Here is a 13,846-nt window from a genome sequence, read left to right as displayed (position 1 = left end):
CTTGTACACACCAACCTGCTTCCTGGAGTCCTTAATAATGAACAGGACTTCAAATGAGTCATTCAATTGATTTAGAAAATTATCTCTGTGGGCCTAGTAAAGCAAAGTTTCATCCCCAAGGAAATTTTTGCTGCTCTTCTAGGCTTTCCTCAAAACGAAACTGTTGATGCAAATTACATTCTCTAGTGTGTATTATGGAGTTGTGTGAATACATATACAAATGTGATGGTTCCTGCCCTGGGATTAGTGCACTGAGCTGTGTCCTTAGGTGATGCTCCATGCTGCAGATTGTGCAAAGCTGAACTCAGCATTGAGCCAGGAAGGCAAAATTCCCCCCTGGAGATCCCCTGCATGCAAGCAATGTGTGTCTGCTGCCCGCTTCCTGTAGATGTGCTGCATACTCACCACAGTTTATCCAGCAAGTCCAGTGCACAGCAGGGTTGAGGCCAGGGTCTCCTCACTTCCTGACCTTAAGGGGAGTCTTGCACCTCAAAAGACACATGGGCCGTGTCTACACAAGCCCCAAACTTCGAAATGGCCACGCAAATGGCCATTTCGAAGTTTACTAATGAAGCACTGAAATGCATATTCAGCGCTTCATTAGCATGCAGGCGGCTGCAGCACTTCAAAATTGACGCGCCTCGCCGCTGCGCGGCTCGTCCCCACGGGGCTCCTTTTCGAAAGGACCCCGCCTACTTCAAAGTCCCCTTATTCCCATGAGCTGATGGGAATAAGGGGATTTCGAAGTTGACAGGGTCCTTTCGAAAAGAAGCCCCATCTCGAAGAACCGCGCAGCGGTGAGGCGCATCAATTTCGAAGTGCCGCGGCTGCCCGCATGCTAATGAAGCGCTGAATATGCATTTCAGCGCTTCATTAGTAAACTTCAAAATGGCCATTTGCGTGGCCATTTCGAAGTTTGGGGCTCTTGTTGACGTAGCCATGGAGGGATAAAGTCTCTGCACACCATAGGAGACTAATGGCAGCAAATGTATGCAGCTATGAGGAAGGCAGCTTCTCACTTCAGTGTGCAGAGGCAGGTAGACGCCTAGCAGGCTGCCTCAGCATCTGACCAAGACAGACCATAGGATCCAACCCTTCATGGGTCCTCATGCCACTGCTTTGGAGGCACATTTGGGACACAAAGCCAACTTTCAGTCCCTAGACTAAATTAGCCTCTGAGGAGTGACTCCTGTAGCCTGGAACTCAGAGTCTCTCTCTGTCCTGAGGTCTGGGCACTGGATCCCTGGATTTGACCAGTGTGGTGGCATTTATTTGGCTATGAGGTCACTGACAGCAATCCTGGTAAGACAAAGAATAATCTAGTTCAATCTCTGTCATACCAAGGTTTGTATTAACTTGGAAAAAAGGGAGAAGCCTGGGAGAGACTATCCAGAACAGGAGAAACCTAGAAAAGCGAAAAGACACACATAAGCTGTGTCTACACGTGCACGCTACTTCGAAGTAGCGGCACTAACTTCGAAATAGCGCCCGTTGCGGCTACACGCGTCGGGCGCTATTTCGAAGCTAACTTCGACTTTAGGCAGCGAGACGTTGAAGTCGCTAACCTCATGAGGGGATCGGAATAGCGCCCTACTTCGACGTTCAACGTCGAAGTAGGGACCGTGTAGACGATCTGCGTCCCGCAACATCAAAATTGCTGGGTCCTCCATGGCGGCCATCAGCTGTGGGGTTGAGAGATGCTCTCTCTCCAGCCCCTGCGGGGCTCTATGGTCACCGTGGGCAGCAGCCCTTAGCCTAGGGCTTCTGGCTGCTGCTGCGGCAGCTGGGGATCCATGCTGCAGGCACAGGGTCTGCAACCAGTTGTCGGCTCTGTGTATCTTGTGTTGTTTAGTGCAACTGTGTCTGGGAGGGGCCCTTTAAGGGAGCGGCTTGCTGTTGAGTCCGCCCTGTGACCCTGTCTGCAGCTGTGCCTGGCACCCTTATTTCGATGTGTGCTACTTTGGCGTGTAGACGTACCCTCGCAGCGCCTATTTCGATGTGGTGCCGCGCAACGTCGAAGTTGAACGTCGACGTTGCCAGCCCTGGAGGACGTGTAGACGTTATTCATTGAAATAGCCTATTTCGATGTTGGCTTCACGTGTAGACGTAGCCATAAGGTGGGGGAAAAGGCTATGAGTAATACCTCCAAAAGTGAAACTGACCTTATCTGTGATGCATTTAGGTCACTTGTTAAATGCATGGAAACTATTGATTTTGTTTAACTAAATTATTTATCTCTGTGCATTTGACAGGGACAAATGCTAAACATGGACTACGCTGTAAAGCTTGTAAGATGAGCATCCACCACAAGTGCACAGACAGTATTGGACAACAGCGTTGCATGGGCAAACTGGTAAGCAAGCTGCTTGGTACACATTGAACAGAATGCTACACAGCTCACATCTGTTCCATTCGCTCTCTAAATGCTGCCCTGTGAGCTGTTGCCTCCTGACTGTAGCTGATTGTAGCTAAATCTGGAATCAAGTTCCTTTCATTTAGATGATGGCGCTCATGACGTGAGAGGCTGAGGAAACACATACAGTTTCCATACTTTTGTATGGTTACACATCGGTCAAGTTTATCTAAATATTTAGTTATATTAATTGAACATGCAATATTGTATGGATCTCTGCCCAGACTTAATAAAACTGTTACAGTTAGGGCTGGTTTAAGCAATTGAAAATCTGTTGGTAAATATCCTCTGCGTTTCCTTTGACCAGGTTTCACCCTCAAAATTTTGTGAAAACAGTAATTTAGCTGCAAAAACAAAAGATACTTTACGGGGATAGTAAATATCATGATTCAGAGATTAATGACACGAAAAGAAACAAAAAGGGGAGTGGATTAGGTCACATCTGCATATTGCAAGGATCTTGCTCCTTCTGTAGCATATTTGACAGGACACCGTTGGAGACAGGGAAAGTGAGACTAGCTGGACACTGGATTTTATCCAATGTTCTTACAATGTCCTGTGGTTCATTATTTCTTAATGAAAACCATTAAAATCAGACCAGTGATGAATTTGCAATTCAGTGCGCACATTGCCAACATTTTTAGTTTTGTTGCAGATATTTCACACATTAGTTTTGAAAGATAAAGAGGAAGCCTGAGGTTTAGCACAGACACAAATGAGAAGCAAAGAGGTTGAAGCCCTGGCCCCTCTAAAGTCAATGGCATTTTTGTCATTGATTTGAAACGGGCTATGAAATCTACACATAGTCTTGCCAGACCTGCTCACTCCATGTGTTTGTACAGTAGTTTCTGGAAGTCAAGCACGATATAAAATATAATGGAAATTATAGTTGCAGTTGGTGGCTTCCTGATTCAGAAAGCTGAGCTCTTAAAGATACGTGAATATCAAAGAACTGAACTGCTGGTCTGATATAAGCTGAATCTTTAGTTCATATTAATTGTTTCAGACTTCAGGAGACGGGAGTGTAATTATACGTAATGACACCTAAAGCTCTGTTGGTGGTGGTGCTATTTTTACAGCGGAGCCAACAGCCTCACAAGGCTTCTAGGTGAGGGGAAGGGGGCTGCTCTGCACCACCAGAGGGGCGGGGCCTCTGGTAGAAGGGTCGGGGTCTCAGGCAGACAGCGTGGGGCTTTGAGCAGACGGGACACCCAGAGAGCATGAGTCCTTGCCCTCCTGTGCCCCGCAGCCCTCAGTACTTTCTGGCTTGTGCCGTGCAGTGATTTAAAGTGCCCAGGGCTCCTGGCTGCCACCGTTGCTATAGTAACTATGGTCAGGAGCCCCAGGCTATTTCATATCACTGGGTCCCTGGGCAACTGCTCACTTTGTCCCTCCCGTCAGCAGGTCTGAGTTTGTGTACAGGAGCAAAAGCACAAAAGGCAAAATTCAATACTGTTAGAAGGCACAACTCCCATTGGTGCTCAGAATGTGGCCTGCAGTTGGGAAATGAAGCATGTCAATCACGCTCATCAGATCTCCACATGCATCACAACTGTCCACCCCATCATACTTTTTCAATGTACAGCATGTCTTTGTCTGGGAGCACAAGAGCAGCAGGATTAGCTCCCTGTACCTTCACCTATCTGGCTATTGTAACTATACACATCCTCCCTAGCATTTCCGTATGGGCAATTTGAAAGATGCCACTGTTCAGTGAAGTCACCCAATCACGAGGCTTCCACATGGCTTGTGATCTGAACCTGTGTGTAGCTTTGGTGACTGAAGAAAAACAAATTAGTCTAATGCAAGTAGCACTGATTAGCTATGAGCTGTAACTAATGAAAACTATGGACATGTTAAGAGCCATATTGTGGGCTTGCGAATTCCTGAGCCTTTGGCCTTAGGCTGAGAATGCCTTATCTCAAGATATGGTAAATATGGAGTTAATGAAGTACTTCATTCATTATGAACTGCACAAAGAAATCAGGATGGCTCTGGCTGTTCCACTGTGTCTGCTTAGAAAGAATATTTGCAGGCAGTGTGGTTGTTTTGTTTGAAATATTACACTACATTGGCCCAAATCTTGCTCTTCAACCTGTAAGAGGATAGGACCAAGAGGGAGTGGTCAGTCATGGATAGACTATCCCCTTTGTGCTCTGCAGACTGTGCTCTAATAGGCTTTGTACACAGATTTGACATTAGGGCAGGCCAAGGTGGGGGCATTGTCAAAAAATCCATCTCTCTGTACTTTCACTGGTCAAATACTCCTGCATGGGAGCCACCATGAAGGCTACTGTAATCAGTGTCCTGTAGTACAAGCTGTGGAGCACCTGTGCACCCTGAAGGAATTATTCTTGGAGAAAATTGCTGAGCAAAGCAAAGCCCATTTACTTTGTACAAGGAAAGATGATTGACCCTTAAAGCCATATTTATGGGCATGTGTCTCTACCTGCCAAAGCTCTGAAGTGGGTCACACCACTATGGGTTGAAGACCCAAACTGAGAGCCACAAGAAAACCAGCAATTCCAGAAACTTTAAACCATGTGGCAATAGCTTCCTTAGCATAGAATATTGCAAAACCTCTGTTGCATGATCCAGTCTTTCTACTGTGATTAACTTAAACTTAAGGTACATCTTCACTACAGGGAAGATTGGCCCTACCACGGTCGATCTTTTGGGATGTAATTTAGCATGTCTAGCAGGGATGTGCTAAATCAAACTTATAGGGCATGTGTGTTGGTGCCAGAACTCCTGTCCCTCATTAAGAGTAAGGGAAGCTCCCACTGACCTCCCTTAGTAAAGACAGCATGGAAGCACAAATTAAGGTATTAACATACCATTAACAAAGCTGGAATTGCATAAATGAATTCAGCCTTCCACTGTAGTGTAGACCTGCCGTTACTAGCATGGTTTGCTTAAAGCTGAAGGTAAAAGAAGGTTTTTAAATGGGGCCATCATTGCAGAAAATATTAGGAAACAGAAATGAGATGTTTCCAATTCAGGCAAAAATATAAACCCCTATTCTCAGTACCCTGCAGTGGAGGAGGCAAATTGCTGCTCTGTAACAGATGGAATGTTCCTGGTGTTGATGACTTTAAAGTGAGAAATTAGGGTTATGCCACTAGGAGAAGACCTGAGATTATTTCTAATGCTCCGTGATGCTGCATCAGTCATGTCAGTGACACACATCCCTTTTTCTCTCTCTAGCCAAAGGGATTTCGGCGTTACTACAGTTCCCCACTACTCATTCATGAACAGTTTGGCTGCATCAAAGAAGTGATGCCTATTGGTGAGTTTTATTTGCTTCCTCTTTTAATCTCTCTAGTGCAACACCAGGTTTTGTTCTCAGTGATGATATTTGTTTTCAGCAGCCCTTCAGCTTCTTGCTCAATGAGGGGCCAGGTATTCTTCCACCACCTGAGAAAAGTGGTCCTTCAAAATGCAGAACTGTCACTTGAAACCGAATTATGTATTTTTCTTTTCAACATTACATGAATCAAAGCCGCAATACCAATAGCATGCTACGTTCATTCCCCTTCATAAAACCAATGCCGGCACTCAAAGGCTACGTCTACACGTGAAGCCTACTTCAAAGTAGCCTATTTCGATGTGGCGACATCGAAATAGGCTATTTCGATGAATAACGTCTACACGTCCTCCAGGGCTGACAACGTCGATGTTCAACATCGACGTTGCGCAGCACCACATCGAAATAGGCGCAGCGAGGGAACGTCTACACGCCACAGTAGCACACATCGAAATAAGGGTGCCAGGCACAGCTGCAGACAGGGTCACAGGGCGGACTCAACAGCCAGCCGCTCCCTTAAAAGGCCCCTCCCAGACACACTTGCACTAAACAGCACAAGATACACAGAGCCAACAACGAGTTGCAGACCCTGTGCATGCAGCATGAATCCCCCGCTGCAGCAGCAGCAGCCAGAAGCCCTGGGCTAAGGGCTGCTGCACACGGTGACCATAGAGCCCCGCAGGGGCTGGAGAGAGAGCGTCTCTCAACCCCCCAGCTGATGGCTGTCATGGAGGACCCCACAATTTCGACGTTGCGGGATGCGGATCGTCTACACAGTCCCTACTTCGACGTTGAACGTCGAAGTAGGGCGCTATTCCGATCCCCTCATGAGGTTAGCGACTTCGACATCTCGCCGCCTAACGTCAAAGGTAACTTCGAAATAGCGCCCGACGCGTGTAGCCGCGACGGGCGCTATTTCGATGTTAGTGCCGCTACTTCGAAGTCGCATGCACGTGTAGACACAGCTAAAGAGAGAGGACCCTGTGCATTTCCAGTAGGCATGTCTGATTTGGAAAGAAGCACCACAAGAGTTCTATGCTGAGATATCAGTGAGTGGTCCTGAACTCTGATTACATCAGGATCATGAATATTGTTTATGCTCCCTTTCTTATTTTGTTCACCTTCCTTTCATTTCTCTCTTTTTTTTTTGTTTTAGTTATCATTGCTTTAGATACTGGAGACAGATTTTGCTCTCTGTTGCACCAGATTCTGAAAACAAAAATTCTATTTTGAAAAATGTCCTCAGTGTAATGAAGTTGATTGCTCAAAATTGGAACCCCAAAAGAATGAAAAGCCAACCAAAATCTAGGGTGACCACATTGCCCTATGGCAAATATGGGACGCTAGCCTCTGAGGATAGGGGCAGGGCTGCTGTCCCATGTCAGGGCTTCTTGTCAATGGGGACTGCTGCTCCAGGGTGAAACACCAGGTATGGGGGCTCTGCAGCCTCCAATGGGGAGGCACCAGGGATGAAGGGGAGTGGAGGCTGGGGGATCTGTGGAGCAGGGTGTTTCAGTGCCTCTCAACAGGGTGGGCCAGGGAATGAAACAGGAGCTGCCTCCCTGAAATGTGAAGGTCGGGAACTGAGACAGCCAACCTGTGGAGGGGATCACTGGCAGCAGGAGCTGCTTCCCCTAAGTGTAGGGCACCAGGGAATAAGGCAGCCACCCCATGGTGGAGTTTGCGAGCAGCGGGAGCTGCCACCATGGGGTGCCGGGGAATGGGGCAGCTGCCCCACAGAGGAGCGCCTCTGCAGCAGGAGCTGCTACCACAAGGTACAGAGCTCCAAGAAACATGGCAGCCACTGAGTGGAGGAGCTCCCTGGCAGGAGAGGCTGACACACCAAGACACAGGGTGCCAGAGAACAGGAGCCCCACAAAATACAGGACAATTTACCTATTTTCTGAAAAAAGTTAGGACACCTGTGAGACAGCTTATATAAGGCACTGGCCCAGTCAAAATGGGATGGAAGGTGACCTTACCAAAATAACTAACATGAAAGAACATGTCTGAGAACAGCCAATGAGCAAATATTTTCTGAAGTCTCTGGGAGTGGTTATCCAACAGGTTATGCACCACCCCACACCTGCTTACTTAAAGGAGCTCCATCTAAGTTGCATTGTCCTGCTTTGTTTATTAAAAATTCACATGAGACTGTATCAGAAATCATACTAAAGTTTTAATATACCATATCTACTGCATCCCCAACCCACAACAAGGCTTATTACCCTGTCAGTGAAAGCTATGAAGTTGGTTTGACAGGATTTGATCTTGACAGATCCTTGCTGACTATTACTTATTACTTTAATACCTTCTAGATGTTTACAAATAGATTCCATATTTATTTGTTCCATTATCTTTTCTGGCACAGAGGTTAAGATGACTTGTCCTTATTGGATTGTCCTTTTTCCCATTTTATAGATGGACACCATATTTGCCCGTTTTCAGTCTTCTGACATCTCTCCCATATTCCATGACTTTTCATAGGTCGCTAATGGCTCAGATATCTTCTCAGTCAGCTCCTAAAGTATTCTAGGATGCATTTCATCAGGCACTGGTGACTTGAAGACAGCTGGTGACAAAGTTTTTTTCTAAGTAATTTTCAGCTTTCACTATCTTAGCTTCTGAACCATTTTCCCTAGTATTCACAGTCTTAGAGGTCTAATTGCCACCAACCTTCGTGGTGAAAACCACACCAAAGAAGTCATTAAGCACCTGTCCTATTTCCACATTTTCTGTCATTGTTTTCACCTCATCACTGAGTAGCAGGCATACCCTTTCCTGGGTCTTCCTCTTGCTTCTAATGTATTTGTAAAAAGGTTTCTTGTTACCCTCTATGTTTCCAGTTCATGTGATCTCATTTTGTTGCTAGGTCTTTCTAATTTTGCTCCTACATACTTATAACCATCCTGTGTAATTTGACCTAGTATCCACTTTTTGTAGGACACTTTTTGATTTTTAGACTATTCAAGATCTCTTCGTTAAGCTGGGTGATCTGCTATAATCCCCAAATCCTCTACTCCAGTACTACTATCCAGCCAGTTATTCATAAATTTTTGGTTGTGCTTTTGCTTTTTCCTTTCTACATATAGTTACTCTGCATTTCTATTTTTTGAGTTTCATCTTGTTGATTTCAGATCAATTCTCAAATTTGTCAGGGTCCTTTTGACTTATCATTCTCTCTTCCCTCCCAGCTTGATGTCATCTGCAAATTTTAAATTCTGCAGACCTAACACCCTATTATCTGTCAATGAAAATGTTGTATAGCTCCAAAGCCAGGACTGACCTGTATGGCATCCCATTGGATACACCCTTTTAATTTGACAGTGAACCACTGATAATAACCCTTTGACAATGGTCTTTCAATCAGTTCTGCTCCCACCTTATAATAAATTAATCTAGACTGAATTTCACTAGTTTGATCATGAGAATGTCATATGGCACTGTGTCAAAAGTTTAACTAAAATTGTTACATATCTACTGCTTTCCCCTGTCCATAGGCCAGTAACCCTGTCTAAGAGAGAAATTAGGTTGGTTTGGCATGATTTGATCCAGACAAATTCATGTTAGCTATTACTTATCCCATAACCTCTTGGTACTTACAAATTGATTATTTAATAATTTGTTCCAGTATTTTTCTAATTATTGTAGGTTTTTAATTCACCAGGCCTTCTTTGTTCCCTTTTTAAAAGATATAGTCATCTGGAACCTGATTCATTCTCCAAGAGTTGTTGAAATTAATCAGTAACAGTTTCTAGATAGTTTCAGCTAGTTACTTAAAGGCTCACAATGACACAAAGTAGAGTTAAGCTCTTATTAAGTGATCCAGTTCATTTCCTGAACTGCTAATGACCTTTGTCCTTTTACATACCTTTATATATATTAAGAATATCTGCCCTTGAAAACAAAGTCACAGTCTGGATGATGATGAGGTGGGGTGTCTCTCTCTTGCAAAGGAAATAAGAGCCAATCATAGAGTTTGTGGGTGGAAGGGATTAGGAAATCTGAGAAAAGGAGTCTACTAGCAAGATCGATTGGCTAAGGCCTAAGAGTAAGTTTACACACAATCAGGTGATGCCATTGAAACACACATTGCTAAAAATAGCAGCGAAGCTGCAACAGTACAGAAAGTGGCAGAGACTAGTTGCACAAATACAGTCCTACATGGGACCCCAGGTATGAATTTGAGCATTTAGCCCAGGCCACCATGCGTACATGCTTACTTATAGCAAGCTGGCTTGATCAAAGCTCATTTGGGTTTTGCCTACATGTGCTATCCCAATTGCAGCATAAGCATATCCTAAGTGGGAGAAGGGAGAAGGGAGAGGCTGTGACCTGACAGGTGGAACGGGGATAGACTGTGCAATTTCACACAGATGAGATCATTTTAGTTGTAACAAGAGGTGATCTGGGGAGGTATCAGTCAATAAGAGGGTAGCAAGAAAGGAGTGGAAGTACTTCAGAGTGAACAATGGACTCATGCACAGGGAAGGATCGGGGAGATCTCAGGAAAAAATGGTCTCACTGGGAGGAAGAGGTGATAGGAGAGGACCAAAGTGTCTGTGTACAGGACCTTCATAGGAACAGATGAAGGAGAAGCTAATAGCAAAAGATGCTTCCATTATAATCCCATGATTTTGCCTGGCAGTACCTGTGCCTGGGCCCCTGCATGCTTGTCGAGCACCTTGCCTGATCAGGACCTACACTGTCTATTTTTCACTTGTGTCCCAATATGATGGGATAGGCAGTTAAGTCTGTAAGGGAAGGAGACATGATGATGGTGGCATTTCTTGCACACATTTATCTGTGTTTTGCCTCTTCTGTTGCAGCCTGTGGCAACAAAGTTGACCCTGTCTATGAAACCCTGCGCTTTGGAACATCCTTGGCACAGAAGACCAAGAAGGGCAGCTCTGGAAGTGGATCTGATTCTCCCAAACGGAACTCTGTAATTCTTCCATTTTATCTTCCCTTTTCCTTGTGCAGAATCACAGTGCATCCGTCCACAGTATCAGAGTTTCCATCAGTAAGAACAAATTTCAGGCAATGTGACGCTCCAGACAAGAAAAAGGCCAGTCAACCCTTCTTTGTAAATCCAGTTTCCAAAAACCTTTTAAATAATTGTTAAAATGAAAGAAAAATGGGCACTGAACAGGCGAGCACTCTTTTATTATTTGCATTTAAATATGTTGAAATTCAACAAACTACCTAGTTCAGAATCATTTGGAGGTGGAAATTAAAAACACAAAATAGACAAAAATGTGTAAATTTCACAAGGGGCTTGCCTGTGTACAACACCGTCTTTATAAAACACGTTGGTCTCTTGCACTTACCGGTGGATAAGAGGCGGTGAGTGCATGGTCACACTGTTTTTTGGGGCAGGGCAGGTACTGAATTCTGTCTCCACCCATTCTTTGCCCTTCTGCACAGAAGAAGACACAGCAGCCCAATGGCATTGAGAACCAGGGTCTGAATAGACCCTGCAGGTGATTAACGTAGCACTTTACATCCCCCCATTCTCATTCCTGGGCATGTTGGCCAGTCCAGGACTGAGTGCTGACCCCCCACAACTCTAACTGAATTCAGTAGAAATTGCAGGTGATTGGAATCTTTGAAAACCAGGACTTACCATGTAATAATAGTCTAGGAATAGCTGGCTGCAGGACTTAAATCCTCTGGGTTTTCCGGAGGCCTATGCCCTCTAGTCAGGGCTCTAAGCTTCCACTGCAGGGAAGCACTGAGACTCAGAACTCTATCCCAGTGTGAAGGTAAATGGGCTCTGACAGGCTTTAAAATATTTACCAGAGCTTTACCTTGGAGGGCTCCAACTGAATTTAAGACCTGGCTGATGGAGTGGTCCTCGATTAAATCCTTGCTTCATAATAGGGGCTGGCAACAATACCTTACCCCAGAGGGGCAGGGTGATCATCATGAATGGGAAGGAAAGTGGTCAACACAGTGAAATTCACCGCTGCAAGAAAGAGTTCACAGGACTTAAGCTCCAGTTTAGCACAGCAATTAAATACATGTTTAATTTTTAAACTGGTGCTCAATCCTTCCTTATTCAGCACAGCAATTGAGCCATTATTTCATCAGGATGTGAACGGGTGCTTAATTGCTGTGTTGGACAGGGCCTTAAATGGTACAGAAGGCCTTTGAAAGAGACGTTAATATAACTCAGAAAGGAAAACACAGAAATTCAAACTAGAAGCTTATAATTCCCAAGTGCAAGTTGAACTGGAGTTATTAAAGGACATGCCCTTGCCATTCATCCAGGGTTTTCCCTTTTAAAAGAAACTTAATAATTTTCCACCTTTTTTTAAACCCAAAACCAATTCTAACACCTTTCACGCTTTGCGATTACAGTTCTTTCTTTAGCTTATTTAATTTATCCTGGATCAGGAGTTCCACAAATGTAATTATTACCTGTTAAATCAATAAAGCATTATGTTAAATTATGAATGATTACTCAGGCGTAGAAAACACAAACGCAGTGTCAGCTTGCCTTGGACTTTGGATCATAACAACATGGGGAGTGGGTGTAAACTACAGAATGCCAGTTTGTCATGGGCTGTTCTCCCAGGGAGGCAGATTGTGACTAAATGTAGCACATGTCAGCACTTAGGTAACATAGAAAAGCATAAGACAGAGAGGCAGATGTAGGAAACACTAACTTCTCACAGTTAAAGCATGAGCCAGCAGTGGGTGAGCAGTTACAGAAATATCGAAACAAAACTTCTTCACTTTTGGTCCTCCCCCTCCACACCTATGCTGCAACTGCAAGTGAGGCACTATATTTCCAAGTAAGTGTACTTGTTTTACAGGGCCTGATCCAAAGCTCACTGAAGTCAGTGGAAAGACCCACATGAATTTTCATGGGTTCTTTCCTGGAATCAGGCCCATAGTGTTATGGCACTGATGCAATGCCCAGCAAAACTTTTTGTTCCACCAGAATAGCCTCACACTTTGGCTGTCTTGTAACTGAGGTAGGTACCCAAAGGCTTCTTACTTTTTCATCATTACACAGTTGCAGGAGTCTGGTGTCGATGGAGCCAAATGAAGCATTATCTTTCCTGGAGGTTTGAAGTCCTGAAGCGAGTTGGTGGGAAGCCTAGGGACCCCACCTTTGCAAAGTGTTGAAAAATAACTGTAATCTGAGGTTTCCTTCAGTGGAGTCTGTTTTCTACCAAGGATGGTGTGGGCAATAAGTTGGCCATGGGCTGGACATGGTTAGTCCCAGCAAGCCGTGAGATGCTTTATTTACTTGAGCATCCAGAGGTGCAGCCCCTCACAGTTCCCATTGGCTGCAGTTTCCTTTCCCAGCCACTTGGAGCTGCAGGATGCAGCAGCCCGGTCCATGCCACTTCCCACAGATCCCATTGTCTGGGAATGCTGAATCACATATAATAGGATCTTCAAGCAGCCATAACTGTGGATGCTCAAGTAAATGAAGCATCTAGCAGCCTGGCAGGAGCTAAACCTGGTGACCCATGTCAGGCCCACAGGGCACTTTTTGTCCACCTGTGCAACCAGTTACATTCACCATAATTTGCCCTGGTTTACACAGTATTATTATAATTTAACATTTAAATGGTGATAGAACACAAGGGCCTCAAGAAGGATGAGACTCCATTGTGAAATACAATACAAAAGTATAATAAATGATAGCTCCTGCCCAGAATCATTTTCAGTCTAAAAGACAAGCCATCAGTGGTAGGATGGGACAAACAAAAAAGCTAAGGAGGCATTGCAGGAGACAAAATGACAAAATGATTCTGAGTCCCGTCAGCGCCCTGTTAACTCCTGTAGCCTGCTGATACCCTTGGGAAAGAGGGAAATTGGCACAATTGCAGCAATGATATTTGCCCTCAGGCAAACTCTGAAAATATTTAGAATCTGACATGTCCAGAGCTGGAGGTAGAGAAATAAGTAATATTATCTTTAATTGCAACTCAGAAAACCGGAAACCAAGAAGGCTAAGTCTTAACTTTTCAAACATGAACGCTCAGCTTTTCCCATAAATTTCTGCTGAGAGAAATTAAAGACATTGTTTAAAAAATATGATCCTAAAAATTATTTGTGAAATCCTTGTCTTGTAAGGAAGTATTTCTCACAATGCTAGTAATGTT

At 44.5% G+C, this 13,846-nt stretch overlaps 1 protein-coding gene across 1 annotated transcript in view; it reads left to right on the top strand.

Annotated features, from left to right (window-relative positions):
- Window positions 1-13,846, top strand: part of STAC (SH3 and cysteine rich domain) — a 134,635-nt gene that overhangs the window by 84,088 nt on the left and 36,701 nt on the right. Inside the window, exons 3-5 of the mRNA XM_074986068.1 lie at window positions 2,253-2,353; window positions 5,621-5,702; window positions 10,550-10,665. Of these exons, the coding sequence (XP_074842169.1) occupies window positions 2,253-2,353; window positions 5,621-5,702; window positions 10,550-10,665 (299 nt within the window). The remainder of the gene's footprint in view (window positions 1-2,252; window positions 2,354-5,620; window positions 5,703-10,549; window positions 10,666-13,846) is intronic.

Source organism: Carettochelys insculpta, chromosome 2 (assembly GCF_033958435.1).
Source record: "Carettochelys insculpta isolate YL-2023 chromosome 2, ASM3395843v1, whole genome shotgun sequence".
In the NCBI taxonomy this organism is placed as follows: domain Eukaryota; kingdom Metazoa; phylum Chordata; order Testudines; family Carettochelyidae; genus Carettochelys; species Carettochelys insculpta.
Note: the sequence above shows the minus strand (reverse complement) of the source record. Positions and strands in the feature narration are given on the sequence as shown.